The sequence below is a fragment of the Gossypium arboreum genome, chromosome 9, assembly GCF_025698485.1.
Source record: "Gossypium arboreum isolate Shixiya-1 chromosome 9, ASM2569848v2, whole genome shotgun sequence".
Taxonomy (NCBI): domain Eukaryota; kingdom Viridiplantae; phylum Streptophyta; class Magnoliopsida; order Malvales; family Malvaceae; genus Gossypium; species Gossypium arboreum.
The window spans coordinates 80998777-81024768 of NC_069078.1; the positions used below are offsets into that span (position 1 = coordinate 80998777).

Here is a 25992-nt window from a genome sequence, read left to right on the forward strand (position 1 = left end):
AAGCATTCCTTCATTAGCATCTATTTCAATTCCATTCTATTTCACAATTTATGCCCTTAAGTTTTCGTAATTACATAATTACCCTAAACTTTTAAATTTTTTTACAATTTAGTCCCTACTCAATTATCATTTAAACTAATTCCTTTCAAATATCATTTTATCTAAACACTACAAACTACTTCACAGCCTTTGACATTCAAAGATTTAACACAAAACCCTAATTCCATCAACTTTCACAATTAGGTCCTAAAATAAAATTGTATGCAAATCTCTTCATAAAATCATCATAAAATGATATTAAAACCTTAATTCCATGTTAAATAATCATAAAATTTCAGCACTTACTCATGGTAACTTTCTAAAATATTCATAAAAGCAAAAACTATTGAATTAGATATTAGGACCTAGTTGCAAAAGTCTCAAATCACAAAAATCACAAGTAATAATCAAGAATTGAGCTTACATGTAATAAAAATATGAGAGACCAGCTTACAAGAACCCTTCAATGGTGTTTTTGCTGGAGAAGATGAAGAAAATTGAAGAAAACTCTAGATTTTTACAATTTAATAATTACCAAATTCTAATTTTGCCCCTTGTTCACACTTGGTTTTTATTTTCCAGCACACACCTGCCGTCCAGCCCAATAATAGGTGTTTAATTGCCTATTTAGTCCTCCTTTAATTATTACTAGAGCTATTTAATCATATCTTATAATTTTGCACTTAATTCAATTTAGTTCTTTTTACCCAATTGACTACCAAAACCTTAGAATTTCTTGAAGAAACTTTAATTCTAACTTATTAACACTCCATAAATATTTCTAAAAATATTTACGGCTCGGTTTATGAATTTGAGGTCTTGATAACTCATTTTTTTCTCATTTAATCTACAATTTCTTTTAATTCATAATTTCACTAATTAAAAATTATTTCTAAAACCACACTTAGCATTTACTTACTAATATCTAAACTCACAACTCGGATTTAGTGATCTCGAATCACTGTTTCGATATCACTAAAATTTGGGCCGTTACAGCACATTTCCATTTCAGAGAGCACACTCCCACAAACCTCATCCTTACAGCGGGATTACCAGTCCAAGCTAAATCGCCTGCAACGACAATTACTCTAAATGAGCTGGGATCTGAATTACCAGTTCAGGCTAAATTCATACCCTAATTTGGATTACCCCTCCAAGCTAAATCCATTTTACATATATTATTCGGGAGGGCTATATTAGGATAGGATAACCCGTCCGGGCTAGATCCTTTTTACCGCCAATTTCTTTTCAGAGATCCATTGAATTTTCCTTTCATTCAACCGGGATTTCTTCCCCCTTTTTATCAAATATATCAATATTTCATCAAATTTCATACAATAAAAATTCAAATCATATTCACATCAATAGCATACATTTCAAGCATTTAAAAATATAATTCAAGTTACACGAACTTACCTCGATACTTGTTCGTATACAAAACTCTACTAATCTCGAACTTTTTCTTTTCCTCAATCTAGCTTCATATTTGAATTTTCTGGATCTAAATAAATAAATTTAATCATCAATTTAATACATTTCATCTTCATATGTAACATTCTCTACAATTCCACTATTATTTATAGTTCATTCAAAGTTGTCTACTTGATTCGTAGTCACTAAATTATTTATATCTCAAGCTACAGAATTCTAAATTAAAAACCGCTTGATGTTTCTAGAACTAGACTCAAATACCTTTCTACCATAAAATTTTCAGAATTTTTGGTTCAGCCAATAAGAACAGTAAAATCTTCAAACTTACCCCTGTTCTGCTGTCTGACAGCTTCGACCTTTCATTGCTAAAAATTAATTATCTCTTAGTACAAAATTTAGATGATGTTTCCATTTGTTTATATTAAAAATAGACTAATTAATAATTTAAACATGTAAATGTTAACCCCTAATTATTTTTCTCCAATTTTTTATGATTTTATAAAGTCAGAACAGGGGAACTTGAATTCATTCTAACCTTGTATCACAAAAGTTTTTATATCTCATGATTTACAATTTCATTTCTTACACTGTTTCTTTTACGAGAAACTAGGCTCAATAAGCTTTAATTCAATATTTTTTTCATCCTCTAATTAAATTTCCACAATTTATGGTCATTTTTCAAAGTTAGCCTACTACTGCTGTCCAAAACTGTTTTAGTGCAAGATGTTTATTACTATTTTTCCCGTAAGTTTTCAATAAATGATAATCTCTCAATTAAAATGGTTTTTCTCAATTAACACTTTATTCTATCACTTTAAACTAATTTATAACCTTTGGGGATCAGAATCTTAGCACCAGACTTTAATTCCAAACATTTTCACTATTAGGTCCTAAAAATCAATTTCTATTGAAATTACCTAATAAAATCATCTCATAAGCAAATTAAAGCTTCAATTTCATGCTATTTCATCATAAATTTACAGAACTCAACCATGGTGACTTTCAATTTCATCCATGAAATCAAAAACTAATGAATTTATAAAAGTCTTAAAAACACAAAATTATAAGAAAAAGGCAAGAATTAACTCACTTGGTGCAAAAATTATGAAATACCAGCTTGAATAAACCCTTAGGACGTTTTTGGCTGATGATAATGAAGAGAATATGAAGAGAATTCTAGATACTCCAATTTGGTCTCTTTTTTATTCTAGTAAAAATTTTTTATTTTCCCATTGTCCCTTATTTCACCAATTCTCCTGATTTTTCTCAGCTTATGCCACCCAAAATATCTCTTTCTGGGCTTATTTTCAATTTATGTCCCTCCTCATTTAACAATTGAGCTATTTAATCCTTCTAGTAACTTTTACACCCTTTTCAATTTAGTTCTTTTTAATTAATAAACTACCCAAACATAAAAATTTTCTAACAAAATTTTAATACCACATTACTAACATTTCATAAATATTTATAAAAATATTTTTGACATAGTTTTACGAGATCGAGGTCTCAATACATTGTTTTTACCCAATTTTTTCAATAATTTATTTTTCTAACTAACCACTAAATCGGTAAAAAAAATTTATCGATATTTTTATACGATTTTCCTATCATATCAATATTCATGCAAAAATATTAAAATAAATTTCTCTTTAAATCGGATTTGTGGTTACGAAACTACTGTTTCGATAACATTGAATTTAGGCCATTACAGATTAACCCAATGAAGAATTTCGAGGTTGCAATGTAGATATCTTGCTTTCATTTACCCTTATAGTATGACCTATTTTGATATGAATTGTAAGCTCCAGCTTGAGATTGTCATATCAACACACGTCTCAAGCCGAAATGCTGTGATGGAGTTATACATTGAGTTTTCCAAGGTTGATGCATTTGGCCCATCTTCGGCCACCATTGAGACTAATGTTGGAACCGGAGCTGAAGCAAAAAGTCCTACTACACGATTATGCAATGGGTTTACTAGCTTGTTACAAAGCTCCTACTATGACATCCCCAAAACATCTATAGGTAGACACTTGTCAGTCTTCAACACAAATCTAAACTTCGGGAGCCAGTACCAACAGGAGTATGAGCATAACCCTAATATTTCAACTTCAGTGTGGGCTCAATGTCATGGCTCAAAATAACTTATACCGGGGGTTCATCGACGTACACCGGACACCAAACTAATACAAATTTTGGAGGACACATGGGTTACAAAAGAATCGATGACTTACTTCTTTCAATGAAGACCGATGAGGGTAAATCGAACTCCTTGCTTAAAGGGGACAATGAATGCATAGATAAAGAAGAGGATTATATGCATGAGGAATAAGATGCGGCCGGGAAAGAAGATGCAGGTGAGGAGCAAGAGACAACAGATGCAGTTGATGCGGAGGAGTTAGACTCTGAGCCAATTCAACAGTGCGAACTTGATAGTTCGAAGGTGGCACTGTTTTCTGAACTAGAGTCTATTCCAATAGAGCCAAAACCTTGCGAGTCTGATGATGATAGCTTAGACAATGCTCCGAATCCAAATCCGTGAGATAGGGCATATGAGCTTCCGCCCCACATGACCAACATCGACCTATCTACTGAAGGTGGTTTAAAGTTTTTACACCTACTGCACAAATACACCTGGCCATGCAAGAACATCCTAAAAAATATAGAATGCTTGAGCAATTAGATAGAATTGCCTATTAATTGATAAATTAAAGTATAAAGACTAAATTGTAAAAGTTTATCACTATAAATTTTTAATTGGCCAAAGGCTTAATGCTTTAAATTACTATTAACCAAATATCCAAAATGGTTAAAACCATTTCGGAATGTGTGTTACTGTATGATGGTGATTAAGCTAATTAAAACATAATTAGTTATATGGTGTTAGTGGCTGATGGAATGATATGAAAATGTTGGTATTATTTATAAGGAGTGTTATGAAAATTTTAGATAATTTGTAATATATTTTTATAAAATTTATATGGTATAAATTTTATATAACAACTCGATTTTCAGTGGTATCGAAAAAGGTAGTTTCGAAACCACATTAATTAATAGTTGCAGAGAAGGGGAGAGATTGAGGGAGGAATTAAGGAGTGTGGAGCAAGAGGAGCAAATTCACTGTATGTAAAAATCTTAACTAATTTAGAATTTTAAAGGTGATCGCAATCCTAAATTCTTCCACGTAACTACAAAGAGAAAAAGTGAACGGAATGCGTCACACAACATATTAACAATAATTAGGTTAAAAACTCTTTGAGATCAAATTGAAAATTTTCGATTTTTTTTTGCCAAGTGGATAGTATATCGGTCAATGATATTAAGAGGACGCTAACTCATCTTAATATCCTTACTCTTATATAAGATCACTTATTTCTTTTACATTGGTCTTTTATCTCCATGTGATATAATCTTAGCGTGTCATGTGATGAACATAATAATGATTAAGGATTTACGTAAATGTTAATTTTAGAAAGCTTAAGTGATTACTTATATTCAATTAAGAAATAATGTTATTTTTACTCATTTAATTATTAAATTATTTTATAATAACTTTTTATTATATTATGCCAAAGAAAAAATACGCAAGGAATGAATTTGCATAGAAAAACAGAACATTCACGGTAATGATTACCTTGCCGCATCCTGGGCTACGTGTTCGTTTTTAATTTTTGTTTGAAAATGGGAGGGCCAAAGTGATCGAAATACATAATTAGGAGTATTTAGACAGTTGCCACGATTTTTTACCACAAAACATACAACACCCTGCCGGGCCGATGGCCCAGTGGTGATTGTAATATAAAGACGAAACTAATATATAAGCAAACGCTGCCGTTAAGCGTAAGGACCGCAACCCTAGCCACCCTTCCCTGATTTCATTTCTTCTGTACTCTCAGTAATCACCTCTACAAAACCCTAGCTCATCCACTCACTGCCGCCAATTTCAACCAGTGAGCTACTACAATCCAATCTCTTGCTTATCTCCATTAGTACTATTGCTTTTTTATATTGATTTCTCCCTCTTTTTTTTCTTCCTGCAATTAAACAGATTATTTGTTTATAAGCGTCGAAAACGATGTCGGACGACGAGCGAGAGGAAAAGGAGTTGGATCTCACCTCTCCTGAAGTTGTTACTAAATACAAGAGTGCTGCTGAGATCGTTAACAGTTAATTTCATCTCTTCCTTTTCTCACTTTTAGTTTATTTGGAAACGGGTTTTGATTTTTTGAATTTAATTGTATCTTCTTTGGCCTTGTTTTGTTTTTTTTTTTTTCTATTTTGTTTTTATGTTTGATAGTGTTTGGAAATATGCAGAGGCTTTGCAGTTAGTTGTAAAAGAATGCAAACCAAAAACTAAGATTGTTGACATTTGCGAGAAGGGTGATGCATTTATCAGAGAGTAAGTGTCTAGTTACTGATGGTTTAGTGTTTTCATATGTTTTAGAATTGATGGTGAAATTAGTAATTTATGAATTATTGTTCTCTGTTTATGAAATGTGAAGGCAAACAGGCAATATGTATAAGAATGCTAAGAGGAAGATTGAGAGAGGTGTTGCCTTCCCCACTTGTCTTTCTGTTAATAACATTGTTTGTCATTTCTCTCCACTTGCTAGTGACACCTCCGAGCTGCAAGAAGGTGATATGGTGAAGATGTAAGCTTCATATACTATTTCTGTTCCCTCCCCCCTTTCCTAATTTAACATTTTTGAATATTTTATTGGGGTTTAACGCTTTTCCCCGCTTTATGCAGTGACATGGGTTGCCACATTGATGGGTTTATTGCTGTAGTTGCGCACACCCATGTTGTCCAGGAAGGACCAGTCAATGACAGGAAGGCTGATGTTATTGCTGCTGCAAATACCGCCGCAGAAGTTGCATTGAGGCTTGTTAGGCCTGGGAAGAAGGTAATTGTGTTGCATTTTATGTTGCGACATTGTATATTATTCTTTTGTGTTTTCTTTAGCTATTGTGTTTTTTCCATCTTATAATTCTTCAGCCAAACTTCTGAATTTCGGTTGTATTTGTGATTGGTTTTTGAAACATGTGAAGACTGTTTTGAGTTTCAACTCTTGATTTTTGAATTTGATCCCCTAAATGATGAATATATTTTATTGGCTATAATGATGAATATATTTTATTGGCTATGGATTTACATTCAAATGAAGCTTTTTGTCATAGTTACTCTGATAGGGGGCATTGATCTCTTAATTCACTATGGCTTTTGATTTAATTAATGTAAGTGATTGAGAGATGTAGGATAAAAATTTGAAGGCTAGGCAACTTTGCCGAGGTGATCAATCTTTTGTCGGTCTCCACTTTTCTCTGTTGCCAATATTATGTTTGGTCATGTTAGGCTGCCTTAGGGTAGTTCATCTTTTATTTGTTTATGCTGATTGCCCTAGATGGCCAACCTTTTATTTATCACTAATATGAAGTGGGTGTTACCCTCAAGGCTGTTTTTATTAAACTGTTGAGATATACAATTGAGTAAATACTTTCCTACTTCATTTATATTTGTTTCAAATATTTTCTTTTTTGGTTGCGACTGGTTTTGGACTATTGGTAACTCTTTTCTCATGACCTCTACATGATGAAGATAATCTCTGCTATGGATTTTGTTCCAATGTAGCATCTTTTAGTCATAGTTACACTGATAGAATTCATGTGGGACCGTTCCTTTTGTGCCTCACTCTCTACCCTCCATGTGAACCATCCAATCTTCCTGCTGCAGTGGGAAGACAACTCACAAGAGGTCAATAGTTTTCTTTTTCATTCGTCTATAATTATTTAACATAGGTTGGTTTTTCAAGATCTCCTCAGATCCTATTTTCCCTATGTGATGAATAGTGTTTAACAGCTATGGAGCAACATCCAAGTGAGGCTTTTGTCATAGTTACTCTGATAGGGAAATATTTTTAATGTTCCTCCTTTTGAATGGACTATTGTGGACTGGTTTTTAGATAAATGCATTATTAATTACTAATTTCCCTTGTAAATTATATTGTTTAGAACTTATCCTCACTTCTTTACTTGATATTCTCCATTTTACTTAATTTCTGTTATTATGGTTTTAATGGCAGAATAAAGATGTAACAGATGCAATTCAGAAGGTAGCTGCAGCTTATGACTGCAAAATTGTTGAAGGTGTTCTTAGCCATCAATTGAAGCAGTTTGTGATAGATGGAAACAAAGTCATACTCAGTGTCTCCAACCCAGATACGAGAGTTGATGATGCGGAGTTTGAGGAGAATGAAGTTTATGCAGTAGATATAGTTGCTTCAACTGGTGAAGGCAAGGTAAATTTTTCTTCTTGTTTTTTAATCTCTCCTGTCCCCATTTGTCAATTAATCTTGTCCTTAAAACTCCCACGTGCTGAAATTGCAGCCAAAACTTTTGGATGAGAAGCAAACCACTATTTATAAGAGAGCAGTTGACAAGAATTATCATTTAAAGATGAAGACCTCTAGATTTATTTTCAGTGAAATAAATCAGAAATTTCCTATTCTCCCATTCACTGCCAGGTCTGTGATTGTTAAAAGAATTTGTTATGAATATGTGCTGGTGGTTACTTCTGCTGTTTAATGCTTCATGTGGATTTTCTATCTACAGGGCTCTGGAAGAGAAACGAGCTCGTCTAGGTTTAGTCGAATGCGTGAATCATGATCTGTTGCAGCCATATCCTGTTCTTCATGAGAAGCCTGGTAAGAAATGAAGGCTGAAATCTAGTTTAATAGTGATAGGAGATAGAATGTTGTCAATATGAGCTTACACAATCTGGACTGTAATTCTGCAGGGGATTATGTTGCTCATATAAAATTCACGGTGTTGCTAATGCCTAATGGATCAGACCGGATCACATTGCATCCGCTGCAGGAGCTGCAGCCAACCAAGACAATAGATGATCCTGAAATCAAAGGATGGTTAGCTTTGGGAACGAAGACGAAGAAAAAAGGTGGTGGGAAGAAGAAGAAAGGTATGTTGTAAATATCATAAGAGGATAAACATGTTTTTTGTTAGGGGTATGTAGTAAACCCAAGGTGGTACATGTGTTGCAGGTAAGAAGAATGAGGGTGATAAAGCTGATGCAGAGCCTATGGATGCATCAAAAACTGATGCCGCTGCATCTTAAGAAACAAACTCCTATTCTTCTACTCCACCCTTTTTTTTTTTTAAATTTCAATTTTGGTACTTTGTTCACTCTGTATCTGTTTGTCAAATGTTAGTGCATCAGATATTGATCCTTTTCCTAATTGAATTGGGCCTTTACTCGAATGTCTTCGTCTAATTATATCATATATATGGGTTTTAACTAGGTTTCCTGAGCTGAAGATGAAATGTTATTGTTTTCGTCGCCATAAATAAATTTTGATTTATATGTGACTTTTTAAAACCTAGTTCGTTTTGAAAATATTTTAATATGACCTGGCGGTGGAGATCAACTTTATAATATTTAAAGTATGATAATTATATCTTAAATTTATGGAATCGATTTTTTAAAAATATTTTTAGTGCAGGGATTGTTATATAATAATTATTTTTTTCAAAGTATGAAATTTAGTTTTTATTTATTTATTTTGATCAATGAAAATTTGTGGTTGTTATTATCATGGGTGATGTGAAAACATATTAAGTTCATGGCAGGTTGCAATCTGACCTAGTTTGGATCGAGGAAAGTGGGATGATTTGTGTTCGGATTATTTAGCATATTATTAGTTATATCTTATTTTATTAGTGACGAAATTTATTTAGATTACTTGGCACATTATTATGTTAATGTAGTAATAAAATTTATAAAATGAAGATAATTTGTAATATATATATAAAAGTATAAATTTGAAATAACTTTTAAATGGATAGAAACACTTTTTATTTTTATTATATTTATTAAATTAATTTTAAAAGTAATTATAGTTTAATGTAAATTAGTATAACGTTACCATTTCATACAAGGCTACCCACGTGTTGTTCAAGCATAAGCTCTAGATAATATATATAATATGACAAGAAAAATATTGTGATAAATTTTTCTTAATTTACCGTAAAATTAGAAGTCATATTGGCCCAGTATCATTAAAAGTAATATTGATAATATATCATTGAATCGAATTTAAAATAAATTTAAGATAAAATTACACCAATAATATTGAATTAGAATTTATATCATTTTAAATTACATTTATTATTTTAGATTAATAAGTGTCGGGAGTTTTTCCTCTAATCTCCCATGGTAGTCATCTTTATATTTATAAGGCACGATTCCATGATGGAACATGTTAGGAGATAATTAAATGTCATGCACAATAACACATTACCTTTCTAAGTTTAACATATATCCTTAGAGTTATCTTTACTGAGATCCCGCGAGTTAGCGAGAAATGAACAGGTAGAGTGGTGAACTAACAAAGTAGGGAGCTAGCTGAGTGACGAGCTGGTTATGGTCAATATCTAACCCTTTAAATATATTTTTTGTTGTTCTGTTAATTTTCAAGTATTAATGTGAGTACATCTCCCATAATTTTACAAAGTGTTGTTCTTATTAGGCTCTCACAATTTTGTTTGATTCATGTCAACCTTACTCAAATGATAGCTCATGTATGGAACTGAAAAAAATTTGGTATGTGAAATCAACTTATCTACTTGAGTCATTACTTCATATTTACCGGTGCTAAGCTTTTATATAAATAAGAAAATATTTACTTTTATACCATGTTTGTATGTACGTGAATTATCTTATTCATACGTGAATAATCTTCCCTAAATGCTTTTATATATATATATATATATATATATATATAAAAGATAATATTCATTTTAATAAAATAATAATTATTATATATATTATATGGGATAAAAATATTTTAATAAATAATAAAATAAATACATATATTCACGTAGAATGTACGTAATATAAAAACAATAGTATAATTTAAAAATGTAATAAACGAAAAGATGTTTTCTCAAATAATAATATTAAACTTGTAATAAGAAAAATCAGAGAATTTAGTTCACTAATTTTTATTTATTTTTCTGTTTTCTTTTCATTGAATATTACTTAATAAACAGGTAGTATTAAAATTGTATAAATTTTATTGTGAGATTTTTGGGAAGTGATTGTAATAATTTGGATTCGAATATGGGATTGTAATTATCCAATCATATAAGGGTAGACTAAGCTTATGCCGATACTTGTTTTAGATAAATTGTTGAATAAAATCATTTTTGAGTAAAACTATGTAAAGATAAAATTAGTGAATTCAATTTATATTAACAAATATATGTGTTGATATTTCTTCTTGCTTTACTCTCATTGGAAAAAATGTCTTACCCTATCCTACTGCCCAACTCCCAACTCTCAACTCAGTTCAGACAACTAATAGAACAATAACTTGCAAGAAGTGCAATTTGAGGTAATTTTAATGTCATTCGATTTTTTTGTTCTAACTCAAGTTCATCGTAGTGCCATTTTTCTGTTACATAACTATTACTTAATTTTTTTTATTTCAAAATATCACATAATAGATTTAACAAAAAATTTTAACAATGTTAACAACTTGGCTTAAAATTTAAATTTTAAAAAGTGGAGAGATTAAATTTAAAAAAATGAATGTACAAAGAACATAAAGATTTGAAGCATATTTTAACTTTTATTAAACTAAAATATCATAAATTTAAATAAAATAGATATATTACATCTTTTTGTACAATTTCTTTTACGACCCATAACATTTCTAAACTCTTAAATTGAGAGATAAAACAATTGAAGTGTGCTCAATTCACATTTTCTTGTATGTTCCTAAAGCGATTTATGCCAACTAAACTAAAATTCAATTAATCGTATTATGTTTTTTTAAATATAAATATCATGTTTATATTAATATTAAACCTAAAATTGATTAAAATATAATAGAAATTTGTAAAATAATTTATTAAATAATGCCTATAACTACTCATAATTCCTCTTGAACTTTTAATGAGAGATGGATAAAGCGTACTTAAGAACGCTTAAACCTATGCCCCTTGCAATAATAACAATGTTGATGTTAATCCCATTAATACTCAATCGAACAATTTTGTGAAAGAAGTTTAAAACTATTTAAAATTTAAAAATATAATAGTTCGTTATAAAAATAATGTAAATTGCTAAAATGAATATAAGAAACATATAATTGTGAAATAAATAATTGAATTAAATTTATTTTATGACAATCTAGCGGAACGGATATAGAAGTTGCATACATGTCCGTTCCACCTATGCGGTCCAAGGCATTCTAAAATTTCATTGGTCAGAGAGCGTGGGAGCACATGAATCCGCCACGTGTACCCAGCGGCTTCAAGGATCAGGACCCCGCCCGAAACATCTGGAAGTTTTTGCGTTTCAATCCTCCCGAGACTATTTATCATGCAACCGTCATTTTCCTCCTTTTCAACTCCACGACTCCTCCTCCCTTGTTGATTCATATCATATAACCAACATTCCGATTCAAAAATCTTGCATCTCAAAAAAAAAAAAAAACCCCCCCGCAGGCGCTTCACGTTTTTGCGAAGATGAAAATTCGATCGCCACTTTCTTTTGCGCTTTTTTCAACGCTGTTAGTTTTATACGGTGAAGCCAAAACCATTGATCCTTACAAGGTAAGGAAAAGGAACTTTCAGCCCCTCTAATTTCTGCTCTATTTGTTTGCATTCACTTCTTACTATAGTTTTTGCTTAGATTTTCTGGCGATTATGATTTATGAATCGACAGAATCGTCTTTTTTGCTATTTCTGTTTGTTCCTTGATAAGTTTTTTCGAGTGCTATATATGGATACCGTGAAACCTAATATATGCATTCTTGAAATTCCAACAACTTATTTTATATTAAAGAATAGTGGAATCATTGAGGTCATGAAAAGTGAGCTTCAGCTCTTTTGATTAAAAGAAAGTGAAAAATGTTTCTAACGAATCTACTTGATCCGCAGGTTCTTGGCGTGGACAAAAATGCGAGTCAAAGAGAGATTCAGAAAGCTTTCCACAAGTACGTTTTACTTTTATTTTGTTATCTATTATGAAAATTTAATACATTCCTTCGTCTTCTAGGTTATAAATTGGTCCTTTATTCTTTCACTATGTCTTGATGATTAATGTACATCATTTCAGTGATTACCATTGCTTCTATTGAATAAAAATGTTTAATTGTAGCATTACCTTCTGTTGTATTCTTCCTTTTTCGTTTTTACGTTTCTCAATATAGATTTCTTGTCATTTGATGCCAGGATTTGTGTTGATACTTCTAAACATGCTTGCTTATGCATATTCAATCATATAATCGCTACAAACATGCATTTGTTTGTAATTGTTTTTCCTAATCATTTTGCATGATTTGTACTTTACCAGGCTTTCTCTTCAATATCACCCTGACAAGAACAAAAGTAAAGGTGCACAAGAGAAGTTTTCTGAGATCAACAACGGTATTATAAACTTCTTACTTATTATCCTCCTGTGTTTCCCCTGCCCTTTCTCTGAATTAGGAAGTAGTATTACGTTCTTGATCTACATGGTCTCCGAGTTTTATTACACAGATGTGAAGTTATTAAATTTATCAATAAAAGGACGGATTTGGTTATTGAACCTTTGAATTATTGTAATGTTTTTTGTCTGTTATATCAAGAAATCTGATTCATCTTTTTTGTATGATCAGCATATGACATTTTATCAGATGAGCAGAAGAGAAAAAATTATGATATGTATGGTGATGACAAAGGTGCCCCAGGATTTGATGCTGGGCACCCCGGGGATCATGGTGGATATACTTTCTTCACCGGCGGTGGACCTGGACAAAGTGGGTTTACATCAGGACCAGGTGGATGGCAGCACATGGGTGGGCAGGGAGGTTCCCAGAGTTTCTCATTTTCGTTTGGTGGCCCTGGTGGATCACGCTCATCTGGTAGCCATGGTGGACCAAGTTCCTTTGGTTTTGATATTGACGATATTTTCTCAGGGTTCTTTGGGGGTGGTATGAAAGATCAGGGTCAGTTTGGTGATTTCAGCAGTTTCAGCAGTTCGAGCAGGTCCCAGTCACAATCTAGGAGTTCATCTAAGAGCATCAGAGCAATAAATTCGGAGGCCTTCAGGAAAGAAATAACTGACCAAGGGATGACTTGGCTTTTATTATCTTATACACAATCATTGCAGGGGAAACAATATTATGAATCTATCATGGGGGAGGTGGCCAGTTTATTATCAGGAGCTATAAAGGTAACGTTGCGCTTGTGAATATTTCTGTAAATCGAATTTGCTAAGTAGTGATTCCATTAACTGACTTTTCTTTTTGTCCCTTGTTAGGTTGGGAGCATAAATTGTGAAACTGAGTTGTCTTTATGTAAGGATCTTGCTGTTCATCCAGAGAGGTCTCCAAGGTTGTTTGTTTACTCATACAAAGGAAGTGAGAAGGGTTCTCTTGAAGAATACAATGGTGATTTGACGGCTAAGAATGTCAAAACATTTTGTCAAGATCATTTACCTAGGTTTTCAAAAAGGATTAGCCTAAATCATTTTGACTTGTCTTCTAGTAATGTAGAAAGATACCCAAGGGTGATGCTTCTTTCTACCAAAAAGAATACACCTGTAATCTGGCGTGTTCTCAGTGGCTTGTATCACAAAAGGTTCACTTTCTATGATGCAGAGGTATGATCCCAAGATCTTAATACTTTGAATTTTTTTCTTGTAACTCTGCGAAATTTGGTGCTTTTAAATCTTATTTGAATTAGAAACATATCTATTCAATTTTATGCATGGGAAAGGGTAACGAGTAGCCCAAACTTCAGAAATTTTAGTGAAGTGTTTACTTGATGTCTTGCTCAGTACAGGCTTTTTTCGTTATTTATGTAGGTTCATGACGTTTCTGATCCAGCTGTGAAGAAGTTAGGTGTTGATGCACTTCCAGCTATAGTTGGGTGGCTGTCCAATGGAGAGAAGCACATCCTGAAATCCAGTATTTCGGTGAAGGATTTGAAATCTGCAATCAAAGATCTCAGTGTGTTGCTTGATAGTTTTGAGAAGAAGAATAGAAAGGTAGCTTCATCTCGGACTAGTGAAGAACAGACAGCCTCCGCAGAGGGACAGTTGCCTTTGTTGACAGCATTGAACTTTGATGGTCTTTGTGGGGATAAAATTCCTGTCTGCATTATCGGTGGATTCCGATCATCCAAATCTAGGGATAAGCTGGAGTCCCTTTTATCTAAGGTGAGAAAAATTCCTCTTTCTAAAGAACAGATTTCTTTTCCCCTTTCAATTGGTGAGAAGTAACTCAAAAGGTGCCAGAAGAATGTTGTGGCCTTACAATTTAGTTTCTACTAACATTCTCCTGTTCAAGTATAGAATACTGAGTGGAATTTGATATTGGTTTTCTATTTCTCTTTTTAGATAGCAATATGAACATGCTAGTTGGTGGTGAATCATGTAGATACCACTAATATAACCGTATTACATGTTTGCATTGGAGATTGCTTGCTGAAATGCCTAAGAGTCTGTTGCATGTTATTATGTACTTTCAGGTTTCTAAGAAATCTCTATCAAGGAGACAGAATGTAGCATCTGGTTCTAGGGATGCTTTATCCTATGTCCTTTTAGATGCTACCAAGCAACAATCATTTCTAGGTGCATTTGAAAAGTCTGGATTCAAATCGATAGATAACATCCTGGTGGCGTACAAACCTCGGAAGGGAAAGTATGTTGCATTTACAGGTGACATGACCATTGAAGAGGTAGAGAAATTCATAAGCTCTGTTCTTAATGGAGACGTGCAATTTACCAGGACAAGGCAGAAGCCAGTTCTCAAGTGAACCAGTGTATGAACATAGTTCTGGTTTCAGAACACGATGTACAGATTGTAAAGCTTTCACATCATGCGAGTTCCTGAGACATCTACACAATACAAACACCTTAGCCCCGAAATGCCACCTTCGAGCTGTGTTCTTTCATCATACACGCTTTATGAGTGTTGATGAATATCTGCATCATGAAAAAGGTGTTTACAAAAGCATTGTTGATATCAGGGCCGGAAAATCCCTGGCTCCATCTGACATAGTTATAGAATAATTTATCTTTTTTGACAAATACGGAAAAAGAGAATCAAGATTTCAAGGTCTTTAATCATAAATTCTTTTGGTCCCTTGCTTTATCAGCTAGTGCAAGTGTAGTTGATGCTTTTGTTATTTTGTCAATCATCTACTTTTTTTATTTTGGTTGGATCCTCAGTTGTCGACGTCATTAGTTCTAAGTTAAAAGATGAGTTTAACACTATATAGACGTGTAAGATTCGCATCTCAATATAAATCCTAAACGTTCAAGGGGATGATGAAATTATGATGTTATTATTACACGACATTGACAGAGAGAAAGAAAACAAGCGATGGAAGTTGCCGTTTGAACCATGACATGAGAAACAAGGGATGGTAGTTGCCGTTTGAACTATGACATGAGAATACGTATTCAAACACCACTAAGTTGGTTTTTGGTCAGTATTGATATTGACAACATGTTATTACTGTAGAACTATTTTTATCTAGTAGTACAGACTACAGAGTTTCTTGTTTCCCAACAATGCTTCCCGGATTGGTCACTTTCCTCTAATTGCCTCGTGGAACTGTAACAGGACACTTCTATATATATAGCTGCTAAAGCAAGATACTTTACAGCTAATGCCGTCAAGGGTTGGCTAACCCCTCACCCATTGTTTCAGAAACCTCTTTACAGCTTTCTTCTAGTTGCTTCCTTCATGTTTCATCCTCAATGTCTAATTATTAGTGTCGAAATTTATTATGGGTATTAACTATTCATATACTTGGATTTACTTACCAATTTGAGTTTTGATTCTAGAATACGTGGTTATAATTTTCTTATAATAATAATAATAGGAAAAAGGAAAAAAACCCATTGGAATCAATCTGGGTTTCCCGTTCAAGAATGCTCCCATTGGCAAATGGCATTGGCAGCTTGTTCAATCAACTCATGTGCTGGTAGCTTCTCTTGCGACAGCTTTCGTCTGTGGGAAGTGGCCGCGTGTTGCCTCCACGTGCTCCATGCTACCGTTTTTCTGTGGACTCTGAATCATGTTAAACTAAATGAATTGTCCTTCTTGCTTATTCCCGTGATCAACGTTCAGGTGTTCAATTTAAATAATGATTCTATGGTTATCAAGTTTTACATAATTTTATGCTATAGTAAACTTAAACTGTGCCAACAGGTGTCTTATTATTGTATACAGTAATAACTTATGGCTTCATCAATCATCCAAAACCTGACAGGTAAAATATACTAGATTTCTAAGGATGGATGACTTGGTGACGTGGGCGTTACTCATTCCCAAAATGATACCATCGGGCTAGGTTAATTTAATAACCAACGTGTGGTAATATATTTTCAACTTTTTATAAATAGAATTAGTGCTTCTTTTGGGTTGGTGGAATTAACCCATTATTGATGTAATCTGGTCAATATTTTGAATAAATTAATGAAATTAAGTCCCTTGACCTTGAAAATAAGTCATGATCTTAAGACGGAATATCCTCCTCTTGAAGCAAAAAGGTTCTCGAAATAGGATTCCCAGCAATTCCTATGGTTTCCAAAACCTTGGCTTTGCTTCTGGTTTTGTTTTTCAATTCAAAATCAAAAGGATTTGTGTCCCAACAAGCACAAAACACGCGGCAACTATGGAGAAAAATCAGTGAAAGTGAACTAACAGGTGCAGCGTTCAAAAACCATGGTTACTTACAGCCCAACTCATCACGCATTTGGTTGACCACTTGACCCCCTTTTCTTTAGCGTTGCATCCCATTAATATTTTAACATTATTGAGACTCGGTGATACTGATAGGGCTACTATTAAGGCCTATAACCAAATCTTATTATATTAATGCAGATTAATTAGTATTTGTTTTATACATATCTCATGAGTGTGTCAAGACCCAACTTTACAAGATTGATTCTTATGAATAAAATATGAGTTACGTTTTTAATTTCAAAATATTAATATCTGATCTATAATTTTATATTTAAACTTATGACTATTTTCTATTTATTTTATAATAAGATGTTTCTATAGAGTAATTTAACAAAAATAAAATGAATTCAACACTTATTTACAATATTCTTGAGTTATAGTTTTATAATTAAATTTTATAGAGAAAATGACCTTGATAAAGCTTAGTTTATATTTAGAAATTTTACTCATTCCTAAATAAATTTATTTAAAATTCAATGTAATTATTTTAAAAAAATTAATTAAGTTTTTATTGTTGTTTTTATCCAATTAAGTTTAAAAATTGTAAAATTTTATGTTGGTCAAAAAGTAAATTTATTATTATTTTTTAATTTTATTTATTTTTACTGTTAAAAACTTTTGTGGTTGATGAATAATTAAATAGTTACAAGCAGTGTTACTATTATCTCATTCTCGACGTACAAGTATTAGTTTTAACATTAAAAATAGATAGAATTTTAACATAAAATTCAATTTACTTTTTAATCTAATGTATATAGATTAATTTATCCATTTTTTAGTAAAAAAAGTAAAATGCAATCCAAAATAAAAACTATAAAGTAGTTATGAAATCAAATTTTTACGATAGTAAAATATAATTTCATCATTTTAATAATGTATATCTTTATAATTTTAAAAATTAAATTAAATTTGTATATTTTTAAAAAAATTAAAATATAATTTTATATTTATTAATTTAAAATTTAAAAAAATTTAAATGAAAAAATTCATTTTAAGGACCCGCACCCTACCAGCTTGCCTAGTATGGCGTCTGCTATAAAGGCCTCCTCATAGTAGTTTTACTAGCATGGTACGAGTATAAAACCCACTAATCTATTAGCTGTTAACAGCTACATTAGTAGGAATGTTAATATTTGGTTAATGATGGTTACAAATTGATTGAATTAATCATTTTAAAAGCTGAAATTTAATGTAAGGAGAGCTTAATTTTATTTTAAAAAATCAGTAACCCAAAAATAAACGCAAGGATGCCGCAGTCTAAGCCTTAGTGAAACTGCAAGAAATTAATTTATCTTATTGTTAATTGAATTAATTTAGTTATAATATCATTAAAATTATATATTTATTATTTTAAAAAATATCATTTATATGAGTGATTTATCTCTAATTTACGAGGATTATTAAAGGAGGGATTCCTTGTGTTTGGTGCATTTGGAACAACATAAAACTCTTCACCTTTCAAAGTATACCTTGAAACCCTTTTGAGATCATCAAAGTCTCCTATAGCTGGGTAAAGTAGTACATCTCAATTCATAAGAACACTTATGAGGATAGCTCCAGTCAGATATTGATAGATAATTGGGTTCTTTTAAATATTGATGGTACTATTAAATTGGACTTAGGAATTGGAACTACTGGGGGAGTGGTGTGTGATGGGAATGGTGATTGGATTTTTGGATATGATTGACATTTGGGGCAGCATTCGGTATTTGAAGCCTAATTATGAGGTATTTTGGATGGTCTGATGTTCTTTAAAAACCAAGGCTATGAAAAGGTAGTGATTCAATCTAATAATTTGCAAGTGGTTAAAGCTATCCAAGACAATCCATTGGGAGACTCGAATTTAGTTTTGATCAAGGGGATTCAACAAATTTTTCAACATGAAAGTCATTGGCTTTTAAGGCATGTTTCTAAAGAAAAGAATCAAGTTACTGATTGCATAACAAAAATATCTTTTGATAAAAAGAAAGATTTACAATTGTTTGAGAGTCTGCCTAGGGAAATAAAAGAAGTCTTAATTCCCGATAGATTAGAAGGCAATTGTGGCCAAATTAATTTAGTTTAATTCCTTTTGTTTGTTTTCGTTAAAAAAGAAAATATTTTAAAGTTTTTGTAGTTTTGTAAATGAAATATTTTATTTGAATTGAATTGCAATTGAAAAAATAATTGTCAGGATATGTTTTATACAATAAATGTTAACTCTGTTACAATTTAAAGTTATTTTATTTTATTTAATGGTATAGGGACTAAATTTAAATCATTTAAGGAGGACTAATTTGATATTGTCATTATAATATAGGGATCTGCACAGTAGTTAACCTAATTTAGAAAGAACGAATGTGTCCATACGTTGCAGCGCCACATTAATGTGTCCTACGTAGGCAATTAGTTAGTAAAAGAGAAGCGCGTGAGGGTGATTTCTTGCCTCGCAATCACATTAATGATGGTACCGAATCTGCCCATAAAACATCTCCCAGCCGTAGTACTGTGCATTCAAAAAACAGCAATACTTGTACGAGGGGAAAAATCATCCATAGGAACTAGAAAACAAATCCACCCGGTCCACTCCCAGAGAAAAAACCGCCCCCTGTATCATTTTCCCTTTTAAATTCCATTATTTTCCACTTCACCTCACATTCACATTCAAACTATTTCACCAAAACAAAAGGTTTTCCTCTCCTCCTTTGATTTACTCTGGCATTTTTCTTCGCCCGATTTCCTATTTTTTTTCTTTGAAATGGATACGAAGATTGGATCACTCGACAACTGCAAGCCTGCTTCCAACGACGTTTGCTCTCCGGTAAACGGCACCGTTTCCACCATTCAAGGTTCCGTTTCCCCCGCCGTTGTCAACTGCTCTGAAGCCACTCTAGGCCGCCACCTGGCTAGGCGGCTTGTTCAGATCGGAGTGAACGATGTTTTCTCTGTTCCCGGGGATTTCAACTTGACTTTGCTTGACCATTTGATTGCCGAGCCTGGGCTTAACCTCATCGGCTGCTGTAATGAACTCAACGCTGGGTACGCCGCTGATGGTTATGCTCGATCACGTGGCGTTGGTGCCTGCGTTGTCACATTCACCGTTGGTGGGCTCAGCGTTTTGAATGCCATCGCCGGTGCTTACAGTGAGAGTCTCCCTCTTATCTGCATTGTGGGAGGACCCAACTCTAATGACTATGGAACTAACCGGATTCTTCACCACACTGTTGGCTTGCCTGATTTTAGTCAAGAGCTCAGATGTTTCCAGACTGTTACTTGCTATCAGGTTATATTCTATCCTTTCCCCTGTTATTAAATACTATTGCTGTAGTTTTTTGTTTAATCAGGAAGATGCTAAATATGGTGTCTTTGGTTTTCTCTAGGCTGTGGTTAACAACTTGGAGGATGCTCATGACATGATCGACACAGCTATTTCAACTGCTTTGAAAGAAAGCAAGCCTGTTTATATCAGCATCGGCTGTAACTTGGCCGCAATTCCTCATCCCACTTTTGCCCGTGAGCCCGTTCCATTTGTACTCTCTCCAAAGTATGCTTTTGTCCTTCTCTTTACAAGTTTCAGATTGTTCAGAAATTAATTTTCACGTCACGTACTTCTTTTTTTTTTTTGTTTTCTTAATGGGTGTAGATTAAGTAATAAGATGGGATTAGAGGCAGCGGTGGAGGCAGCTGCAGAGTTCTTGAACAAGGCCGTGAAACCCGTTTTAGTCGGTGGACCAAAGCTACGTGTTGCCAAGGCATGCGAGGCTTTTGTTGAGTTGGTTGATGCTGGTGGCTACGCCGTGGCGGTAATGCCATCGGGTAAAGGGCTTGTCCCTGAACATCATCCTCATTTCATTGGGACGTATTGGGGAGCTGTTAGTACTGCATTTTGTGCTGAGATCGTTGAATCTGCTGATGCTTACTTATTCGCTGGACCTATTTACAATGATTATAGCTCTGTTGGGTACTCTTTGCTTCTTAAGAAAGAGAAGGCGATTATTGTGCAGCCTGATCGGGTGATCATTGGTAATGGGCCTGCATTTGGGTGTGTTTTGATGAAAGACTTCCTTAGAGAGCTTGCCAAGAGGCTTAAGCACAATAATACTGCTTTTGAGAATTACCATAGGATTTTTGTTCCTGAGGGACAACCTTTGAAGGCAGCACCTAAAGAGCCTTTGAGGGTCAATGTTTTGTTCCAACATATACAGAAGATGCTTTCCAGTGACTCTGCCGTGATTGCTGAAACTGGGGATTCTTGGTTTAACTGCCAGAAGCTGAAGTTGCCCGCAGGATGTGGGTGAGTATTAGGGAAGGAGCTTTTTATGTTATGAGTTAAATTCCAAAGATGGGTTTTTTAATTTGACATTGAACTCAAAAACTTTTGCGCAGGTATGAATTCCAAATGCAGTATGGATCAATTGGGTGGTCAGTTGGCGCTACTCTTGGATATGCACAGGCTGTTCCAGAGAAACGTGTCATCGCTTGCATTGGTGATGGTAGTTTTCAGGTACTTACTGTCATTTTTGGCCAGTAATAATATTTTTTGCGTGGAAAAACACATGCACTAATAAATTGATTCACATGTGTATAATGTTCTTGTTTTGGGTACATCTTTATAATGTTGGTGGTGATTGGTTCAATAGGTGACCGCACAAGATGTGTCCACAATGCTGCGATGTGGGCAGAAGACCATAATTTTCCTCATAAACAATGGTGGGTACACCATTGAAGTAGAGATTCATGATGGACCGTACAATGTGATCAAGAATTGGAACTATACTGCCTTGGTTGATGCAATTCATAATGATGAAGGCAAGTGCTGGACAACCAAGGTGAGTCAAATTCAAACCCCGTACATTGCTTGAATGAATCAAAAGAAGTTGCTGACATTGATAAAATTTCTTGATATAATACTAAAAAAATTGATATTGTTTTAGGTATTTTGTGAGGAAGAGCTCATTGAAGCAATTGAGACGGCAACAGGAGCGAAGAAGGACTGCTTATGCTTCATTGAAGTGATCGTTCACAAGGATGATACTAGCAAAGAACTGTTGGAGTGGGGCTCCAGGGTTTCTGCTGCGAATAGCCGACCCCCAAATCCTCAGTAAATTCTTGGTGCTGCCTTCAGCACATGATGCTTTATGGTTTGACCTATTTAAGTTTGATGAAAATTTATGGTATGAAAGCCGAGTTTTTCAACATTTTTCCAAAATTTGTGGAGTGCTTGCTTATATTTGTGTACATTCACTTTTAATGTCGTTTCCGGTAATGAATGCAATGTTCTGGTTTTATATCTCTTTTGTCTTTTGTTGACAACTTGGTGAGTAGTGTAAGGTACTATTTTTCATAATAAAGGCGGAAAGGCAATAGTTACAATCGAATCATGAATGAAAAAAATTTCTAATTGCCGATTCTTATTTTATTAAATATATTAAATTAAAATTTTGTTATAGTATAACAAGTTTCATATTATTACACATAAATTTAAAGGCATATATGTTTGAAAAAATATATGATAATTTAAATCATTAACTTATTTAGATTCTAAAACTATTATTTTAGAAATTTTGAATTTTAAAATTATTTTGAATTTTTTTGTAATTTTGTTGAGAGTAGGATGAGTAAAATTCAATTCGATTGAAAAATTCGATAAAAATTTAAATTTTGAATTAAATAGTTTGAGTTATTTGAGTTAATCAAGTTATTCATATCAACTTGAATAAAAAAATTAAGCTTTTCAGTTTAACTCAAAAATAAATTACACAATTTGAGTTATCAGAAAATTCGAATAAGAACAGGTAAAACTACGTTGTTTGATAAATATTTACTTTTTTTTTTTAAGTTAAAAGTCAAAATCATTAAGTTAAAAGGCAAAACTACATCGTTACTAGTTATATAATCAGTCTATGTAAACGCAACATTGACTATAAATAATAGGATTCGTTAACTTGACTTGACTTAATTCAAAATTTTTTTTACTCGATTCGATTCAACTCGATCAAAGAGATATTTACATCAATATTTTATTCGAATTATGCAAGTTACTCAAATTATAAAATTCAACTTAATTTAAAATCAAAACTCGAATCGAGTTTATTCGAATAACTCAAAATTTAAATTTTTTTTGATTTTTTAAATTAAATCGAGTTTTGTTTGGTTTTAGTGGCAAGAATGCAAGGTATGCTTAACATTCCTCACTACAGGAAAACAGACTTTTAGCGGCGTTTTTTTTTGCCTTTAGCGGCGTTTATAAGAGCCACTAATACTTTTAGCAGCGCTTTCCCAAGCGCCGCAAAAAAACGTCGCTATATACACCGCCGCAAAAATTAGTGGCGTTTTTTAAAAAAAGCCGCTAAAGGTCCTGACCTTTCGCGACGCTTTTCCCACAAACGCCGCTAAAGGTCATGACTTTTAGCGGCGCTTTTTTAAAAAATGCCGCTAAAGACCAGGACCTTTAGATGGGCTTTTCCCACAAACGCCGCTAAAGGTCATGACTTTTAGCGGCGCTTTTACTAAAAACGCCGCTAAAAATATGACCTTTTAAATATTTATTTTATTTTAATTAAATAATATTTATTTCTATGTTAAAATATTATATTATGTTTAATTTTTGAAATTTGAAATCTAAACTATATACTTTAAGGATAAATAAAAATATTAATTAAATGAAATTTTCAATTAAAATTTAAATTTCAAAACTAAATATAAAAATTAATGAATTTAAATTTAATACATAAACATTGATTTAATATGTAATTTAATACATAAAAAATAACACACACAAACACATAAAGTATTACAATTTCTAAAACAAAATTCATCCTCATGAGAAAAGAATGCCAATTCATCATCACCTCTCATTAATCAAAAGAAAAAGATCAAAAAAAAAAGAAGAAACAATATACAACAGATGGCTGGTTCAAGCTTATATGAAGCCAAAGTATTGCAATGCTGCATATAACTTAGAGAAGTCCTTTGATGCTTTCAATTCAACCGCCAGAGAATCCAAAACACCGAGCGAAAAGCCAAAGTATGCACTGTAAGCGAGTCAGGCCAATAAGGAAATCACTTGTACGACCTTCAAAGCCACATATGTCAAAGCACATTATCTGATCTCTTTGATTTATGATATGGAAAAATAAATTTTTAATAATGCCACCATAATGCAAGAATTAGAATTTGTTTCGACAAAAGTCATTGTTCATGTTATTAATCATGTGCCTTTGCATGTACATGTGTTGCATCTAAAACCTACATAGTTTAAATAATAAATATCACCAAATCCATGGCCTATCCTCAAACAATCTATTATTTAGATATGTAAACAAGTCAAATAGAAAGCGACTCATGTCAAAGCATTTTCCGATCCACTATGTTAGTTGTTTTATATTTATTTCTTCCCGAGTTCAATTTTAAACTTCAAAATATCTAAATATATTGATGCTCGAAATGCTTAATATTGCGGACAACCAATACAATAGTCTAATTCGCTAAAAAATACTAAATTGTAAGTTACATAGAGAACAATTTCAATTATTTTCACTTGAAAGCACCAAAAGAGTTGAACAACTCGCCTAAATGCTCTAATAGAGTTGAACAATTTCAATTATTTTCAAATGTGGCTAGCAATAATAAATAAAATCAACTAATAGAGCTAAAACATCATTTGGCTAAGAATGCTCTAAATGAAACTCCAAATCGTGCACTTACATAATACTTGCAATAAAAGTCTTAAGCTATACATTAAATAAATTATGATTATTTACCAAAGCATAATCCATAAATGAACCTAGCTTCCATGTTAGTATGTTATTTTCTCCATCAAATTAAAATTTCAGGCTGAGAGGAGTTTGTTTAAAACAGTATAATGAGTCTGTTGTCCTATCAACTCTTGAATCTAATTGCAATTGAAATCTTAGAATTTTAAACTATAGAGTTAATGCATGGTAGAATTAAAGCTAACTGTTCACAATTACGGGAACTATAACTCTAAAATGTGAACATTATTTCAATATTCCTTCTTCTTTCTAGTAAATTTTAATAACATTCACATCTGTTACCTAGACCTAAGTTTTATTAAGAGAAGCTGAAACTTAACTTATGCTGACCATGTAATGAGAGAATGTAAAATTATTATTACAGAATATGAAGGAAGAGCAAATCACCTTAAAAAGCCAATGGGGACTCTCTACAGAAAACTCCATAAAAAGAGCAAGTATAGCAGCAGGAGCAACAGATGCTCAGAAACATATGCGCCACCTGCACACATTATCAAGTTATGATGGACCTCGATATCTTAGCACATATAAAACCAGATAGGTAAATTAGGAATACACAGTTCAAATATTAGATGGACCTCGATATTCAGAATGTCGTGAGACGCCAAATTTAGCTGCACCCCCTCCATATCCACCCCGACGATCACTTGAGGATTGTCCTCTGCCACCATGAGCAAGCTCAACCTACATCGATTACAATGAAAAGCAAATCAAGAAAAAAGTTGTATGCCAATAAACTACACATCAAAATAACAATAGCTTATTATTACCCTCAAACGACAACCATCAAAGTTGTAACCATCTCGACCCTAATTGCATTTTCAGATCCCTTGAATTGTCAAACTATGAAACAAACGAAATAGAAAGACATTGTTACAGTTTAGATACACATCCTCTGTGAAAACATATAAGATGAGATATATACCTCAACAAAACAATAACATGGAGGCGTGGCGGGATCTTCAATTCGATATCCAAAATACGACCATACTGTAAATGAGATATAC

The 25992-nt window shown here is 32.9% G+C and overlaps 3 protein-coding genes across 5 annotated transcripts; all 3 read left to right on the forward strand.

Moving 5' to 3' along the window:
- The first annotated feature begins 5188 nt into the window (after positions 1–5188).
- Positions 5189–8742, forward strand: LOC108489920 (ERBB-3 BINDING PROTEIN 1-like). Of its 3 annotated transcripts, none has more exons than XM_053019508.1 (10): positions 5189–5420; positions 5519–5636; positions 5785–5869; positions 6084–6122; positions 6221–6374; positions 7551–7766; positions 7855–7991; positions 8080–8171; positions 8264–8443; positions 8526–8742. In XM_053019508.1, exons 2-10 carry the CDS (start codon positions 5546–5548, stop codon positions 8597–8599), a joined length of 1068 nt encoding a protein of 355 aa, XP_052875468.1. In that variant the 5' UTR covers positions 5189–5420; positions 5519–5545; the 3' UTR covers positions 8600–8742. The 3 variants fall into 3 exon arrangements, with proteins under 3 accessions (XP_052875468.1, XP_017650153.1, XP_052875469.1); XM_017794664.2 differs by having other exon boundaries at positions 5191–5420; positions 5973–6122; XM_053019509.1 differs by lacking the exon at positions 5189–5420 and having other exon boundaries at positions 5513–5636; positions 5768–5869; positions 5973–6122.
- A 3060-nt stretch (positions 8743–11802) lies between these two features.
- Positions 11803–15608, forward strand: LOC108450050 (dnaJ protein ERDJ3A-like). Its single transcript, XM_017747483.2, has 7 exons — positions 11803–12102; positions 12430–12485; positions 12845–12918; positions 13149–13705; positions 13793–14134; positions 14339–14692; positions 15004–15608. The coding sequence occupies exons 1-7, from the start codon at positions 12016–12018 to the stop codon at positions 15289–15291; spliced, it is 1758 nt and encodes a 585-aa protein (XP_017602972.1). The 5' UTR covers positions 11803–12015; the 3' UTR covers positions 15292–15608.
- Positions 15609–19721: 4113 nt separating this feature from the next.
- On the forward strand, positions 19722–22588 carry LOC108453774 (pyruvate decarboxylase 2). The gene is made up of 6 exons (XM_017752064.2): positions 19722–20493; positions 20591–20754; positions 20854–21504; positions 21597–21714; positions 21851–22039; positions 22145–22588. The coding sequence occupies exons 1-6, from the start codon at positions 19969–19971 to the stop codon at positions 22313–22315; spliced, it is 1818 nt and encodes a 605-aa protein (XP_017607553.2). The 5' UTR covers positions 19722–19968; the 3' UTR covers positions 22316–22588.
- Positions 22589–25992: the final 3404 nt, after the last annotated feature.